Source organism: Pundamilia nyererei, unplaced genomic scaffold, assembly GCF_000239375.1.
Source record: "Pundamilia nyererei isolate P.nyererei 1_Seehausen unplaced genomic scaffold, PunNye1.0 scaffold00025, whole genome shotgun sequence".
Classification (NCBI taxonomy): Eukaryota; Metazoa; Chordata; class Actinopteri; order Cichliformes; family Cichlidae; genus Pundamilia; species Pundamilia nyererei.
The window spans coordinates 1011515-1029840 of NW_005187426.1; the positions used below are offsets into that span (position 1 = coordinate 1011515).

Below are 18326 nucleotides of genomic sequence, written 5' to 3' on the forward strand. Positions count from 1 at the left end.
TTTGGTTACTCACAAGTGTCAGTATAAAAGTCTGACAGTGTGTTTCAGGTGGAATGATTGATGGGTATGTCAAAGATAACAGCTGCATATGTTGAGTACTCGAGTGTTACAAAACTTCCAAGGGTTTAAAAAAGATTTTCTACTGAAAATGTTCAGCAATTTAATCTTTGCTCTTATAAAATTCCCATAGATTTTCAGCTCAAGAACTGTACATTCACTAGACTTTTATATTATTTGTTCTCATAATAAAAGGACAGAATTCCTTTAACTGAACTGGTAGCGACCTTGATTTTCCGTGCTGCCTGTCGGGGTGTTAAAAATGAGAATGTAATCATGGCTTAAAGTAGCCATGTTTATTTAAAGCTTGTGAAGTTGTGAAATCCTCAAGTATTTACTCCATTTTTCATTTCACCATAGTATCGCAGGTGACTGAAAGTTTTTTGTGCTTTTATTCTATGTAGACTATGTAGACTCTTTCTCTCTGGTGATGCTAATACTGTATTACTGAAGTTGTTTCCCTGCCCGGTGTGAGTCCAAACTGCAGTCTGGTCAATCCTGATCCCAGAAAGAACAAATAGTGCTGGATGACAGATACCTGCTGGTGTGCCTTTTAAGATATTGCTTTTGGTGGATAGTTTTTCATTCATTGTAAACTGACAACAAACATTATTTATGTGCTTTTGATTCTGACTAAAGATAACAATGTCCACATTAGATCGTCAGTAAGAAATTTTATTAAATATTAATGTTTTGGGCCATATAATAACCAATCAAGCTTTTATTTTAGAACCCAAGCTTCCCTATTTACATCCAAATATGTTCACTCTGGCGCCAGAAAACCACACGGCTACAACCCTAAAACCAGACTCGAGGCTTCAGAACCTATAGGTGACATCATTTAGGGGTCAGTCTGGAGTGTAATAAATTGTATTGGCATAAAAAGCACGCTGAAAGGGTTTTGATAATTAAATTTCTTTAGTTCTTATAAAAATCATCATTTTATAAGAGCCCTTTGGTGTATTTTAGTATTTTTCAATCAGCAAACACCCCCAGAGCTTTTTCACTGATCTTCACTGACCCTAGAACTGACTCTGACTCTGTGAACATGAAACAACAATGCTCTCTGGAGAAACAAAGGTGGAAAAAGTACACGGTATGCTCCAGTTGGCTTTGCCGATTAATATTGTTGTTGGAGGCCATTTTATAATTCAGACTCCGACCAACAGATGGAAGGTGGATGCAATTTCATAGGCTCATACATTAGGAGGGAAGCCGGTGCATCTGTCTGCCTGTGCATGTGATTGCATTTGCATAGAGTTAACAGGCGTGGGTTTGTCTCAGCGAGCGAAACTGGAGAGATTGTAATACTTGATTCCCATTTACAAGCCTTGAATGCCAAATGTCCCTCATGATTGGTTTGGAGAATGACTTGTTCCTAGCGCCCCCCCCCTCCACTTGCAGTAAATGTTGAGGGAAATAGCTTCTTTCTTCTGTTTTTTCATCACCACTACTTCCTCCGCATCCTTTTCATGTGTCTCTTGCCTTTACAATGCAGCAACAGTTATGAGTCAGGCATAAAAAAATAATAAATAAACATAAACATAAAAAAAAATGTTATCTGATTGATGTTAGGCGAGTGCTTTAATCTAGAGGAGTGCTACTTCACCACTGCATCACCTCGCTGAAGTGTTTGGGCTGCAGAAGAGTGCCTCTTTGCCTCTATGAAAACAGAGAGGGAGGCTGAATGTAGATCAATACCAGAGGAACACACCAGAGACATTCTATTTTATTAAACGTTTTCCCATTAAGGCTGTGGCGCGAGCATTGTAGATCATCCCGACGAAGTTGTAAATCAAAGACAGACAGCAGTATTGGAAACAATAGGCAGAATCAGAGGAGATTACCAAGGAACAGGAGCCATTTGGTGTTTGTGCCACAGGGAACCTCATGCATCTTGTTTTTTCATTACCACACATCTCAGGTGTGCTCGAGTCATAGTGTAGCATCAAAATGATATTGCGTTCAAACACTTCACAACACACATATTGGTGTGACAGGCGTGACATAGCACAGCCCAGGAGCTAATGACCTTTGTCTCATCTTATTGACTCACAAAGACTGACTGACACACACAGACGGATGACAAATTAAAGGAAAAATCAACAGCGATCCTTTTGTGTAGGCAATCCATGCACTCACCTACTTGTCAAGAATGTAGTGACAGATGACTCATCCGAGTATGACGCATCTCTGTACATCATTACCTGTGGTTTCTTTTGAGGGGTTTTATGGGCCGCAACCCTACTAAAATTTCTCTTTTTGCACATCATTGTCTTGCAGTGGAATTCTGAGCCACCTGAGGAATGGTTGCTTCTTTTGTAACTTTAGATGCTGTACTAATGCTTGAGCATTGCCTGCAAATGTGCATTGTGTATTACAAACCATATTTATTGATGTCTTTCCCCTGGATATGAATGCAGATTTAACTGTAGTTCATCTCTGTGATTAAATCTCCTGATAACTGTGAACCAAGAATGGCCCATTTTTGCCCTGTTATTAAATCTACAATAGTTAGTTAGCCATCCAATCCTTTTCAGTCTACTGTTTTTACTTAAGTTTTTAAATGGGAAAAAAAGACCTACTTTGCTTCGGTCCACTATTTTTTTTTCGATTTGATAATGCTTGAGTGAGAGGCTTGTCTTTCCTTGGTGTGTGTCTTTCTCTCTCTCATCATCCACTGAGACTAAATCTCAATTACTGGGCTTGCTTAACATTATACATACTGCAGACCATGATTAAAAACAGCAACATTGCTACCCCCCCCCACTACTAGTCAGAAACAAAATGTGGGTATGAGACAGACTGCCAGATGGTGAGATTGTTTCCATTTCACACTCTCTCTCACAAACCAGAAACTATTAATCAAAGTATTGCGACGACAAAACAATTTAATTTGTCTTTGTTTTGTTTTTTAAATATGTTGAATTTTGATTGAAAACATCTGCCTTTATTTAGTGTCTTTGGTTATTTCTTTTAAACTGTCACTTGCTTGTATTTCACATTGTTCCCCCAAAATATTGTAAATGTGGTAATACATGTGTTAGTCAGATAGAAATAGTTTGAGGGGACTTTATTAATTACATTAAAAAGATGCATTCGTTCCATGGTAATTTTCCAAGAACATTACTCTACAAGACACCACACCACCAGCTGGTCAGTTTGTAGTCTACAGTTACATTATGTTATTAATGATGATCATCAGTTATCATTCATCATTTTTGTGAGGTGTTTGTGCTAGAAGAGAGCATAAAAGAACACACAGAAAGTTTAAACAGACCTCTGTCCTCCTTGTGTCACCCTGCGTCATGTCAATTTACAATTTAGTCTGTATATACAGAGATACGATGTAGCAATATAAAATGTCAAATATACAAAACTAAAGATTTGAGAAACTGCTTACAAAGATGAAAACCACAGTCTGGCATTCAGCAGAAGGCAACAATCATTTTCCTCCGATATCAGTTCCAAGAAACTGGAGTTCTGCATGCAGTGGGTGTGCACCTACAAAGAGCCAAAACTAGAAACGAAGCACATGCTGCTCATTGCTCAAAATTATTCCTCACAGTTATCTTACACAATTTGTTATGCAATTTAAAAAAAACTGTTCCTTAGAAGTCAAGGTAATTACAACTCAAATAAGTTCTAAATTGTTTTGTCATTAATAAACTTCCATACATCAGTAGCAACAGCTTAAAAGCAGCTGATGTCTAATTGTGTCAATGTTAGCATTGTTTCCTTCCCCTTTCAGTGTAATTTCTTGTGTTTAACCTATTGAGAAAAAAATTTCTTGATATTTTTTTTCTGGTGCTCATATTCACAGAAGCCCAGGACAAGATAGCAGGTAGGGGTTCAGTGCGCAGCCCAGGGCCACTTCAACACAACAGATGGCTGTTGCTGAGATCGAATCTGTTACTGTTTGGTTCCAGGGTGTTCTCCTCAAGCACCAAACAGCCCTGCCACCCAGTTCAGATTGTACTTTGTTGGAGGCCATTTTCTAAAGCAGATGGAAGGTGGCTGTAATTTTAGAGGCTTGTATGTTAGAGAGCAAGCTGGTAGTGTCTGCCTCTGCTGTTTGTTCTGATAGTATCCAGCTCATTTCCTTTGTACTCAGCAGTTGTTATTCAGGTCATGTCACCTCAAGTTTATATAGAGAGCCTTTTAACAAAACAGGATAAAACATTGTGCAAAGAACAAATAATTTAAGGACTGATAAAAAAGGGAAGAAACAGAAATAAGAGACAGGCTTTTTGCTCAAATCTCCTTTCTTCTTTATAATATTCATTTTGACAAAGTAGCAATCATTGCACTCTGTGTCATTCTAAGTCAGGATCAGAGATTCTGCTTGAATGTCTGAAATGTAAAACACTAGTATCTCCATTACTTTTTGAACTATGCTGGTTTTACTTTTGCACCATTTCCTTTGACCATAATCGGAGCATCTATGAATAACAGAACAGAGATTGCATGCTCCCGTGTCATCAAAGCATCTTTGTTATTCATACCATAGTTTCACAGCAGCCTAATCAACTTGCATATTCAGCACGGTGTGGACAATCAGGGGTTCTGAGCAGACATCGTGCTCAGGTCCACAGGGAGGTGTTACCTGTATCCTCTGTGCTGTTTGTCGACAGCCATGTGAATGTGAATAGTGCAAAATTATATGGGAACCATAGAGCCCAACTGCAAATAAAAACATTTGATGTTACTTAAATTGCACTTTTTTCCCCATATAGAAATATTACATCAATGCTTTACAATATAATACTGCTGAAATCATGTGCCTGTGATGCAGGCTACTGTGCATTTAATCAATGTAATGCTGAATTCCAGAACCAACTTACATACAAATATTCTTTAAGTGCCAAACTTTTTCAAATTAGACTAAACAAATCAGCTGGTTTGCTTTTGTGTAGAATAATTATAATCTTCAGCTTTGCTTGAGCATTTTGCAATCTTACATTCATCTTTATTAAAGCTAATTCACTAATCAGTAAGGTACACGATAAGCAAGACTAGTGGTTTTCAATAACACAACTGCAGTTGCCAAGTGGCTTAATTTATTACAGAAGTTTCTTATATTTTCTTTGTCTTTCTAAAATCAGTGTTTATTTCAATGAACATTGACCACTTCACTGAATGTGTCTATCTGTTAATATGAAACATTGGCTGCAATAAACTGTTTGTTTGATGGTTACTTTTATATACGGTTAGATCCTTAACTCACATCATAAATCCAACAAGTTTAATGTTAATCTTGGAATTATAGAGAAGTTTAATGATGCATAAATGTTTTAAAAACTACAAAGACTAACACTTATCCAGCTGATTCTGAGCCAATTTGTGACACTCAACATAATAAGTCCTTTGTACGAAAGGTACATTTTTCCACTGAAGCAGCATTCGGATAACATTCAGGTGTATTGGATGATCAGAGACTTGCTCGTCGATGTAATCCACTTACAGTCATTGTTTTGTTATAAATATGGATGCGCCCAAACGTTTCTGAGACCACTGGGATAGCGAACGTGGCATCGGAGCTAATTGAAAGTTTCAGAAGTTAAGCTTTTGTAAAATTATTCAGATTGATTCCTGTCAAATTATTGCTGGCCTGAAGCTTTTCTCTGATAACCTGAATTCATCAGGCTTTCTTCACTGAGGCAAAGAAAAGCAACTTCATCATCAGAGACATAACATTTCTTAAGAAAAACCTGCCAGACTAATGGGGTGTCAAGGGGAAACAACAGGAAACACTTGGAATGAGATAATAGATGCCAGCATTTTACAGTACAAATGGAAAACCACCCTGAAAAATCCATGTTTGACAACTGCATTGAAGTGACTGCACCCTGACCAAGGAGAGGTAGCAATTCAACCAGTGGCAACTAACCTGACCCCCAACCCCAATCGACATTTATGGAAATTACGGAAGATCAAATGCTTAACATTCCTAACGTCACATCAGCGTCTTTATAAGATGTCCAGATCACGCTATAATATCATTTAGTTAAAAAAAAAAATACTTGGACTGAATATTTTTTGGAAGACCCCCACCAAATATCACACGAGAGCACATTATTTGTCCTTACCTCTCTCCAAACCTGCTCTCTGATCCTGTCTCTGGGGTAACACAGCAGTACTGCGACCATGCAAAGCCTTGCGAGGGGAATCCATCTCTGCTGCTTGCAGGTCACATTAATGAGTCAGCTCTCTGCCTTTAGAATCAGCTGCCCCCAGTTCAGCGCTAATCTGAACATCAACAGCGTGACTCTGCCGGCGTGAAGCACTTACAGCTGCCACACGTTTTCAGCAGTGCTGTCACATTTACACTCAGTGGTCAGCTTTTAGTGCCTCGACAGCTATATTACTAATGTCTACATGATAGTATCTATGAATAAGTGACCATGTATAATATCAGTAAGCCTACATAACACATCAATACCGACTGTGTCTGTTAACACCCTCTACTGCACTCTAATGCTGTCAGACTATTAATGGTGTCTCCTTTCTTTATATAGTGCTGTTTGGTTTCCCGTTTACATTGTTTTAAATGTAATGAATTTATGCTTTCAAGACAGATTGAAAACCAGCTGTAGACACATGTTCTGGCCAGATGCTGGAAAAGAATAATTAATTAGCCCTGCAATTATGTGGATATTAACCATTGTTCTCTTCTTCCTTCAGTAATTCCGGCACATTCACAGAGGAGCTCCAATGACTTTTTAGTATTTATCTGATCAGTATAACATAATTATCTGTGTGGATAAAAGAGGAGAATGAAAGACAGCATTTGATGAGTTTGTAAAAAGATGTATCCATGTTTGTGTTAGTTTACAGATACTAGTTAGCCTGCTAGCTATTATTGCTAGTAGGATATCAAAGAGAAGCGGATAAATTGATCAATGATCACTCCCATTGAGGGATAGGACTATAGAAAATGTATATTAATTCAATATTAATTCCATAGAACCCAGTTGTGTAAGAACAAATTCTGATAACTAAACTGCTAATTATTATTTCATTTTATTAGTGGTTATTGGACAATTTAAGTACCATCTTATTATTACCACATTACGGAGTGAATTAGACCTAACCATGTGTCAAGTACATGTTTTTTCTGGCTGTATAATGTGGATCAGAACAGCAGGAGCCTAGTGTGACAACATGTAGATATGACAGAGTGAACTTATCCATTTAACCAGTTTGCATTAATATCTGAAATTTCCTATCTCCTCTTTGATATTCCTTGCCTCATTCTGTATTAACATCAGAATGATACATATTCTGTCTGTAATATAAACGCTCATTTACTGTAAAAATATCACACAACAGTGTCACTCGTGATCTCATTGCCTACTGCTCCCATCTGGCAGCCAAAAAAAAAAAAGCTGGCAACCCAGTTAGCCATCAATAAAGTCATGCACAGCAGGGTACCAGCAGTGCTGGTTGCATTTGGCAGGTCTGTATCCTCCCCGCCACAAAAATCAGGTGGTGCACCCCGGAGCACAGGGCTCAAATAAACAGAATGTCTTAGATGCTGCTTCATAATTGTACACCAGATGCACAAGACCCACAAGATATACTGAAACTCAGGTTTTGCCAAAAAACAATTGCAGGAATGTTATTTTCCTGCTGTTGTCATAAAATACAAGCTGCTATGTGATCACACAACTCTTGGGCTTAGACTGCATGATTGTGTTGTGCTTCAATGTTAATGGATTTGTGTTTTTTAACACAACTCCATGTGTCTGAACTGTATATGGACGTAGGTCAAGCCAGTTGTCATATTTTCACCACTTCTTTAGCTTAAATGTCAAATTTCAAATCTGTGACATTAACCAAAGTTCCCATGAGCTTCCAATCTTATTTTCTTTACTCTGACACAAAGCAATAAAACCTTTGCCATGTCCTCTCCTTCATCTCCTCATTTCCCCCAGCTCAATTGAAACCCTAACAAACAAATCATTTATAAATGCAGTTTTTTTTTTTCCTGAAGCTAATTTAAAGCCACCAGCTTCTCCTTTTATCCCACCACATAGACATCCCCTGGGACTGTGATAGTATTAGCAGAAGTAAAGTCATCTGCTGTGTTTATTTGCTGTGTCCCCCTCACACTTCCCCTCACAGAGATTAAGGTTCAGAAGCTGCCTCCTGGCAATTAAATCTATCAGAGGGCAGCAGAGAGCGCTCTGTCAGAACTGTTCCAATAATTGCAGTTTAAATGAATATGGATTCAGAAAACTTTTGACAATACACAGCTTGTTAATTTGCAACTTGCGACTATAAAAAAAAAGAGTTTTCTTCTGTCATGTGTCCTGGTTTGTTTTTCTTTTCTTCTAGGATGAACCGGAATATCTCATTTACAATTCTCTTTCTCACTGTTTACAGACATATAGAGAACTGGACAGGATTGCAGACTCTGAGAGACGTCGATATGGAGCTCTACACTGGACTACAGAAGCTGTGAGTGTTGATGCTGTTATCTGTGGTGGTGGTTGTGACAGTGGGGTGAGAGACACTTCAATGTATTTTAGTCCTGCTGTGTTGCAGATCTGGAAAAGCACAGTAGAAACTGTACCACTGTTAATCCCTGTTTTCCATCAGGTTGCCCGTCTGCTACTGCAGAGAGGCTGCGGTTTCCTCCTAGCGATCAGTGCAGTAATTCACCTCAGATCCCAAGTTGCAGCATCTGGATTAAATGTCACATACTTCTTTGGGGGCAGAGTGTTAGAGAGAAGCATGGGTGAGGGGTGTCTTCCGTATCCTAACACTAGCTGATGTTTAAACAAGCTTTTAATTCTTGACAGTCACACGCTGGTGGAACATCCCCTTCGCTTTGCTTAGCCACTGATCAAATAATGCTAAAAAGCAGCAGGGAAAATTGAATTAGGAGTCCCTGCTGTAGCATTGTGGGGTCTTTTTTTTTATTCTCATCTCTTCACATATTAAAGCAATGTTACGCTCTTTTCCTGCTTTGCAACCATGCACTATGAGGCCACATCCTTTAATTTCTCTCACCTCTTCCACTCCCCAGCCTCCTATTCCTCTTCATTTTTCCCCCACTCTACAGAGAATCGCATTCTCCTTTGCCCTCCAAAGTCCGAGCTGGCCTCTCCCCTGATCCCCTTGATCCCTTATCAGGGAGGCCAAGTGCAATATCTCCACGGCTAAATTAGCATTTTTCTCATTACCACTGCTTCTCTCCTGCTGCCTTGTCTAGGGACACTGGCTCCTCCCCACCTGGAGTTGAGTCTTCACAGGGAAAGCTGTCGCGATGCTGCCTTAAGGGGCTGTTAATGGTGTGCGGGATAAGAAGGGAAAAAGTCACTATGGCATACCTTCCATCATCTTATTTTGCATGTGACCTCATCATCACCATCTTTATTTGAATAAAATGAAAAAAAAAAACTTCTCTGTCTAAAGCACAGGAAGCTGCTTGTATTCCTCAGCACAGTTATATTCAATATATATACATTTATATTCTTACATTTACTTACCTATAAATAAACTAAAAATAGACTACAGAGTAGATTAAAATAACTGAAATGACTTTTGTTGTAGCACAGTGAACACTGTAGTTTCGTGTAATTGACTGGATTCATTTACTTTATAAGGCTTTTGACATTCATTATTCAATCATTTCTGAAACAGCAGGAACTGTAGCTTTTAGCAAGTACTTCTCGTATATGGAGCTAATTTCCTGCCAAAACAAACAAAACATTTTATAGATGCCTGACTATTCACTAACAAACCCAAAGTGGTCTTCAAAATGAAAGCAGCATTAACAAATGAGTGCTATTCATTTTGCACGTACTGTACAAAATGTCCCTATCGAACCAATGCACACCATATTTCAAAGAAACCACGCTTCAGAAACAAGCTTATCTTACAGGTACGGCAAATATCATACAAAGGAAAAACAAGTATTGTGGATTTTAACGTAATCTTTCTGCTGTTTTATGTTGAGGATTTGTTCGAAACAATTCACTCTCCACAGCAGCAGCTATGTTTTTAAGTGTTATTAAATGTTGTGAGGGCAGAATATTATCCAAATAATGTAATTTTATATTTAGTGCAGCTGAGTGGGTGAACTTTTTTGAAAGGCTGACATCAAAATACTTTATAGAAGCCTTCTGCCAACTTTTCATTTTGTTAACCAGCCTCATGAGCTCACCTGCGTTATTTTTCTGCCCACATATGCAAATCTGTTGTCGGCTGCTTTTTAATCTGCAGTCCACCTCACCTCAGACTATCTCAGTTGAGCTCCTATGCTTCATGGTGGGAAGGACCTGATGGTTTTGACCTAAAAGTCTTAAATTTGGACTCATCAGACCAAAGCAAAGATTTCAGATGGACTTTTTAATCTTTTTCTTGGTCCCACCTGACTAGTGATTTCTTCACAGCAGTTTGAACACGACGTGATGGATGCCGTATTTAGGCTGTCTCTTTCCAAACAGATGATCTGTTTTGCTACCGGAAGCACTAATGGAATTTATTGATTATAAGGTGGCAACCTGTCCAGGGTGTAGCCGACTCCTCACCCCATGAAAGCTAAACTGTTGCCCCTCCCTGTGGATAAGCAGTTAAGAAAATGAATGGATGAATCCACTGATCCTCCCATAGGTTTTGAGGTTGTGCTTTAAGAAACTATATTGACATTACATAATAATAGTCTGTTTGCTTTCACTAAGTTCAGGTGTTGGATGTAATATGGATTAGTAAAGTGTCTGAATGCAGTTATTGGCTGTATGCCGACACATTGTCAGCACACCATAAACTGAAGAAACTTCACCATTTAACTTTCAACAAGACTCGCTTTATATTGAAAATCATTTCAGGTGATGAGTTAATGATGCTGGTTAAGATGCTGTCAATAGAATCTGAAAAGAATCTGGAAGAATCTGAAAAATAAACCATGCTTTACTTTGTTTGCACTTTTTTATTATTTAGCTACCATAGTGTTAGCCTCAGTATAATCCGGATTATTCTGCAATGTAGCAAATATGATAAAAACAGCACTGGTGTAATGTTTACTGCATTTACCAGACTCTGCAAATGCAGTTGTTACTTTGCATCTTCCACAGGCATCTACACCTTACAGTAGATTTCTTGCTGCCTCATCAATGTCACAAAGGAAACGTTGATGACAGTTACATGTTCAAGCTAGGTTTAAAGCACCCATAATTTATACACTTCATGGAAAAAAAGCATGCTTTTTAATTTTTTAATTCAGGTGACATCAGTCCCATTGCCACAAGTATACAAAATCCAGCACTTAGCTCTGCAGTCTGCTTAAGGCTTTGTGAAAGAATGGATCATTCTAAAGAGCTTAATGAATTCAAGCGTAGTACTGTAATGCCATCATTGCACCAAGTCTGTTTGTGAAATGTCTTCCCCTATTACACAATAGGTTGTAAGTAGTAATTTTGTAAAGTGGATGCATTTAGGAAACACCTAACTAAGCCACAAAGCCACATAAAGTTACACAATGGGGTTTCTGTTTACTGAAGTGAATAGTGTGAAAAAGTAACTAACGCTGTACTTACAGACCTCCTCTGCCATAAACATCAGCAAAAAAATGTGTGTGCTGAGAACTTCATGGTATAGGTTTCTTTGGCTGAGCAGCTTCTGCTGGTGTAATGTCGAGGTGGTCCAGTACTCTTGCCCATATAGTTTAAATGTTTTGGTCAGCTCTTACTGCCTTTCATTTACTTTGGTTGTATTTAATTAAGTGATAAAATAAAAAAAATTATAATCAATGAAAACAAAAATGATCCTGCGGCATTATTTTTCATGTAATGAAATGTTTTAGTGTGCTGAAAGCTGAAAATTTCAAATCTAGCAAACATTAAGGTGACACACATGCTTTAGATTACACCGGTTACTTTGGATGTTTTCTTCCCATCCACATTCACTACTCAAAGGCATAGAATAAAGCACTGAACAGGTGAATGTGGCTCGTAGTAAAAAGTGCTCTGAGTGCTCAGTGAGAGTAGAAAAGTGCAATACGAGTGCCAGTCCATTTACTATATCTTTGGTGAAAGATTCGCTGGAAAATTGTGGGTTTTTCCCCTTAAAAATATGTGAAATTTTTTGTGTTCCATAATTTTTGATCATACTATCTCAAAATTCTTTTCTTCATACTTTGAGCCACAAATCACCACTTCAGTGACACACGTGCAAACCCAGCTTTCCAGTTGTATTTCTGTGTATGCAGGTTAATGGAGATATTATTAAATTAATGTTAAATGTATTTCTAGTTACATGGTGAAAATCTGCTTTTTCTGCCTTTTGATAGTGACACCCCAAAATTTACTTTGTAGAAACCTTTAGATCAAACTTTATCTCATTTACAGATTTCCATTCTGCAAGAAATATGTAATCAGTTTTAGATAATATCTTGTTTGCATATTTAAACATAGATTCTTTTCTGAATGTATTTAATACAAAACATCATTTTCACCTAAGCAATCGACTGGGGAAGTTTCCTGGTGATATCCATTAGGTAAATGTTTACCCCATTCACCTGTAATGTCTCCATTTAATTCACTGCTGTTTAAGGAGATAATTGTGTTGAGTATAAATGCCTTTGCTCCAGTCATTACTGCTGGGAGGACAAAAGCAAAAGCAGTACAGTCATCTGTGTATATGGTTGTGCTAATTTAATGGATATGAAATAGAAGTCGAAATATTGCTGTTCATTTTTTGTGAGGGAATCTATTTGTAAGGAATTCCCCTAAACTCTTTGAAGGACCCTTTGAGGTCCCAGAGCCCCTCTTTGGGAACTTGTGGGCAATGAATCACCGCATCCTCGCCAAACACCACAGAGGCATGATCAAGCTTGTAGAAGGTAATTGGCGCCAACAGCTGGATGTAATCAGCACACAGCGTTATGAGGCGCTCACTGAAGACGTCAGTGACGTCTTTGGAAAGAGACATCTGTGATTACAAGATTAGAAGTCATTACCATTGTAGCCCAGAACAGTGGTTTCCAAACTGGGACGCTGGGAATTCTTGGAGTCGTCGTGAAGAATCCACTGGGTCCGCAGCAAAATGAGTATTAGTTTAATTTGACTGTTAACACAAGGAGGGAATGCATGTTCTAACCAGAGGTTTCAGTCATTTCAAAGTAAAGACACACATTCACAAATCTTTCATCAAATGGTGCATCAAAGTGAATTTTCATTTGGCTGTCAGCTCTGCGGGGTGTGCCAGAATACAGATAAATGTTTAAATATGAAAAACTGGAAAAGCTAGAACCCTTCTTGTTACAGTGCACTGCTATGGTAAAACAAACATGCAAAATGACTTGAAATGGACTGCATACAGTCGCATGTGAGCATACTAGAAAAAAACAAATGTCTTTTTTCGCAGGTTTCCACACAGTCTGATCTGTATTTGATCTCTTTTCATTTCAGAACTATCATGAATTGTAACCTGAAGTCTATCCAGCCTCGAGCGTTTGCTCAGAACCCGCACCTAAGCACCATGTGAGTAAACACTCCATCTTTGAGACCATGTTTCCTGTGCCATGAAAAGATTTATTATGTTATGTGACGTTTGACAGCTTGTAGTCGGCTGTATGGCTGTAGATGACTTAGTGTTAAACAGCAGATGATGCAATTGATAGAGGTTGGCTTCAGGAAAATTGTGGCATTGCCATTACTGTCGCAACTGCTGCACATCTTAAATGAGACATCCATTATTTGCTTTGGATAATTGGATTCCTATCTGCCCCGGGTTCTTTGTGCTTCGGTAGAGCAGCATGCCGAAGACGCAGTTCCATTTAGTCTGCACTCGCCAAATGGACAATTTGTCCAGGAGGCCGAGCATCAGAGAGCTGGGCAAAGAGCAAAGTAATTTCTTTAACAAAGGCTGATGTGTCACCATATGACAGCCTGTTATTCCCCAATTTTCCAGGAGTAAACACGTTGAGGAACTCACTCACAGTATTTTACCTGAACACGCTGCCATTTGCAATTTCCAGTCATCGACTGATAGGCAGCTTGGTCTCTTTTCTACTGCAGATGACTGCTGTTAGGCTTAAATCTGTGTGTGTGGGAGAGAGAGAGAGAGACAGTAAGTAGCAGTTCATAATATGGAAACTAAAAATGCAGCATTTTTCATTTGAGAACTTAATCATACCTGTTACTGAGGCGGAAAAATACTGGTTGGACTATGCTGTCATACAAGCTGACTTTTTGGCATCTGAGTATGTGTGTGAGTTCCTGGGTGCACACACTTTTGTCTTTTTAGTGTGTAGACTGCTTTAAAAAATGTTGACATTACTGGTGTCTTTATCTAGTTAGGTGTTTGGTTGAGCTAATCGAGCCCATCAACATTTAATGAAAGTTATTTAAATCCTGCCTTCACTTTAATTTTCTTTCGAGAAGATGGATTTGCTTACACAAGACCGAAAACAAATAAATGATTGTAACCTTCTCACCTCTTCCTCCATTTCTCCCGCTAAAAATAATTGCTGTGCAGTGGTACGGGACTAAAAAAAGATAGAAGAGGTGTAGAACACATAAAAGAAGAACAGGTGAATGAATATTCATGCTTCTTTCCCTTTTATTCTCACTTATGGTGTAATATAAATAAATGAGTGTGAGGTTCAGACCCACAGTGATAATTAAGATGCAAACAATTTGAGCTAACATCAAAATCTCACCAGAGATGTGTTAATTAATGTGTGTCTTGAAAAAGCCTGTCCCAAATATATTTTGAAATTCTATTACGTTTCCAATCCAACAATCTATAAAATGCTGTTTGACAAGTTTTTTTTTTTTTTTTTTTTTTAAACCAAAAAAGCAAGTGTTGATCATGTTATTTTAGCCTCCGGTACATTCCTACTGTTCCTACATGGAGGCATTTGGATTGCAACCACTGAACACCCCCACTTCAGGCAGTCCATGACAGGCCTCTATTGTGCTCTTGTTAATGCAGGTGGACAGTTGCTAGGTGACTCTGAGGATGATGATGTCAAAGAAGATTAATTATTATGCCTGTGCTTAGCCTCAGAAGACCGACCTCATTGATGTCTGTGTCAGACAGGTCTGCTCAAAGCCCAAGCCATCAGACACTCAACTGGTTGCTGCTTTGTGAGGAGAATTGAAGCTATTGTCTTCATCACATGTTCAGGCCAAAACAGGCTCAATTAGTCACAGCGAAGATATCATTAATCCCGTGCGCTACAAACGTGATGACTGTAATTAAAACCCACCCTAGTTATGTTCTCTTTTCAATCAGTATTCTTCTGCTCTGTTTTTGAAGACGTGTAGCGTCCATTATTTTGCATGTATTACAGTATGTCTTGGTGAAAACGAGCACATCAATACAAAGAGGTGGGATCGTGTTTACTTTTTTAACCATACCAAATCCAAACAAGATACACGATAGAAGTGACATGGGTTGCACTGGTTTAGTACCTTTGCTTCACAGCAAGATGGTTCTTGCTTCAAACCCGCTGGCTAGGGCTAGGGAGTTTCTATGCTCTCTCCTTGTGCCTGTGTGGGTTCTCCCTCTTCCCATAGTCCTAAGACATGCATGTTAGGTTAAGTGAGCGTGAATGTGAGCGTGAATGATGCTTCTTGGTCTAAGCCTTGTGAAACCGGCGACATGTCCAGAGCATACCTTACCTATCGCCCAATGACAGCTGAGATAAGCTCTAGCTTGTACAATTTAGTTGATCATGAATTGTAAAAGTGCTTCACAAAACAGATGGAAAAAACAGAAATAACAGAAATTGAAGGAATTGATAGCACACTGGATATATCTGCTGAAGTGGATCCTTCAAACATTCCCATGTGTAGCGAAGTTATAAACTAGCTTATTATGTGCATTTATAACAGATCAGCGCATCAAACACCTTCCACATTTGCTTTGACTTAGTAAGGTCTGATACCTGTGGCTTTAAAAAGAAGTCTATATGTATAATAAATCATCTTAGTACTCCCTTGATTTTTGACCTAAGTAAACACATTTTCTTATGAGTTTTTGTGTCAAATTCTAATTTAATGGTTAATTTAATAAACATGTCTTGTTTTTAACAAATGGCTACATCTAGATTAAAATCAGCAATAAAGCAGGGTACTTTAGGACAGGGCTACTTTGTAGTTGACAAGACACTGCTGTATGAGCATGCAGTGTCTTATATGAAGTGAAAAATGCTGCTGAAAACACCCCACAGCAACAGCGATCTTTATAACAGCTAGTAAAAGTATAATACAGCTTTAAACCATGCTGGTCTGAACTGTGTCCACCTCTTTCAGTAGAAATGAATTTAGCTATATTTAAAATCCTTTCCTGTGGCATTGTTTATTTTCCTAACAGCACTTGTCAAAGCATCAGTGTTGTCATCGTGAGGTGACCTCTGTGGGCCCTCTATATTTTATGTGAGCCCAAAATAAACCTAATTACAATATACCATAGCCTGTGAGAGTGCTTTATTCTCATCCATGGGATTCTGCAATTCATAGCAGAGGTCCAAGAGATTTTATCCATGAGCAACCAATGCATTCAGTAGCCCTGCAGATTACTGATGTGTCCTTGGGCAACACATGCAGTCCTTAATTTCTGCTAAGACGATTAAGACGAGCGCTTCAACTGAGCGACATGTAGGTAAATATAAACTGTGCAAGGCTCCAGAATGTGATTAACTCTCCAGTATTAAATATGTGTAACATCGACAAATATTTGTGCAGCACTTTGAATTAATGTGCTTACAAGACATAAACATGAAATCAACAAACTGTCATAACATTTACATTTTAAACATCAAGCTGATGCTGGAAAAATTTACAATTAGTGGTACAGTTAAAAAACAAAAACCAAAAAAAAGATTTCCAATTGAACATTGCATAAGTAAACTAAGTGTGACCCAAAAATTATACAGCATGGCGGGGTGGTGATGAGACAAAATATTTAATCAATGTATTACTGACACTTACAGTGCTTAACAAATTTAACCACCTGCCATAAAAACAAGACAGAAGAAAAATATAGAAATAAAATATAGGAAAACTATAGAAAAACTAGAAATCTATAAAAACTAAAAGTGATATTATTTATTAGGAAAGTTCCAACTTGTGAGTCAGAAATGAATCAAGCATAACAGTCAAACACTAAAACATGTTTTTTCTGTTCATCACTGTAAATAAATAACTAATATGGCATCTTAATCAAAACATAATAATGTGCTTTACTGTTTTTTTCTTTTAAAAAAATACTATATTTGAAAAAATAGTAGATAACAATTAGGGGATAACAATAATAATTACATATCACAATATATCATATCATAATATGATTTTGATTAAAGTGCTTGGGCATATGATGGGTTGACCATTACAGAAACATAAAAAAAATGATTTTAGTAATTACCAGTACTGTTAATTGCAGCTGTGGCATAAACCTTACACTGAGTAGTGATCTTGCGTTTCCACTCTGTGGTCTTGAACACTACTTCGCAGGCAGAAATCGTATCTCTTCAGCTGCACTCAATTCATTTAACTCAAATTTCAAAACCCGCTCAATTCTAATTACTCCTGGAGTGCCCCAGGGATCTGCCCTGGGGCCTCTTTTATTTATCATCTATATACTTTATCTTGGTCATGTCATAGATAAATTAATTCTTACTTTCCATTGTTGTGCTGATGGTATCCAGCTCTACCTGTCTACTAAACCTACTACCACTATCACACCTGCTCTCATCTTCTCAAATAGCCTTATCGATAAAACGGTAGTTCTCCTCATTGGCATCAAATCCAAATTGTCTAAATGTAATAGTTTTTCACTCCCCATTGCCATCCTTGCTCACACCTTGGTTATGTCCAACACTGACTACTGTAACTCTCTTCTTATTGGTCTTCCTCTCCTATTGTTATTTATTTAATTCTTTCTTTGTTTGGTGAGTGAAACTTTTAAGTAAGCCTCATATTCTAGCCTCTGAGGTCAGTGAGGTCAGATTTATGATTACACCTCCCTTCATCTTAAAATAAACTATCTTCTGTTTTCCAGAAAATACAGTGGCTTGCAAAAGTATTCGGCCCCCTTGAACCTTTCCACATTTTGTCACATTACAGTCACAAACATGAATCAATTTGATTGGAATTCCACGTGAAAGACCAACACAAAGTGGTGTACAGGTGAGAAGTGGAACGAAAATCATACATGATTCCAAACATTTTTTACAAATAAATAACTGCAAAGTGGGGTGTGCGTAATTATTCAGCCCCCTTTGGTCCGAGTGCAGTCAGTTGCCCATAGAC

General features: G+C 38.1%; 1 protein-coding gene across 2 annotated transcripts in view; it reads left to right on the forward strand.

The window, feature by feature from the left end:
* ntrk3b (neurotrophic tyrosine kinase, receptor, type 3b) overlaps nt 1–18326 on the forward strand; it is a 222296-nt gene that overhangs the window by 27801 nt on the left and 176169 nt on the right. For both annotated transcript variants that reach the window (XM_005727560.2, XM_005727561.2), the window contains exons 2-3: nt 8446–8520; nt 13476–13547. In XM_005727560.2, coding sequence (XP_005727617.1) covers nt 8446–8520; nt 13476–13547 — 147 coding nt within the window. The remainder of the gene's footprint in view (nt 1–8445; nt 8521–13475; nt 13548–18326) is intronic.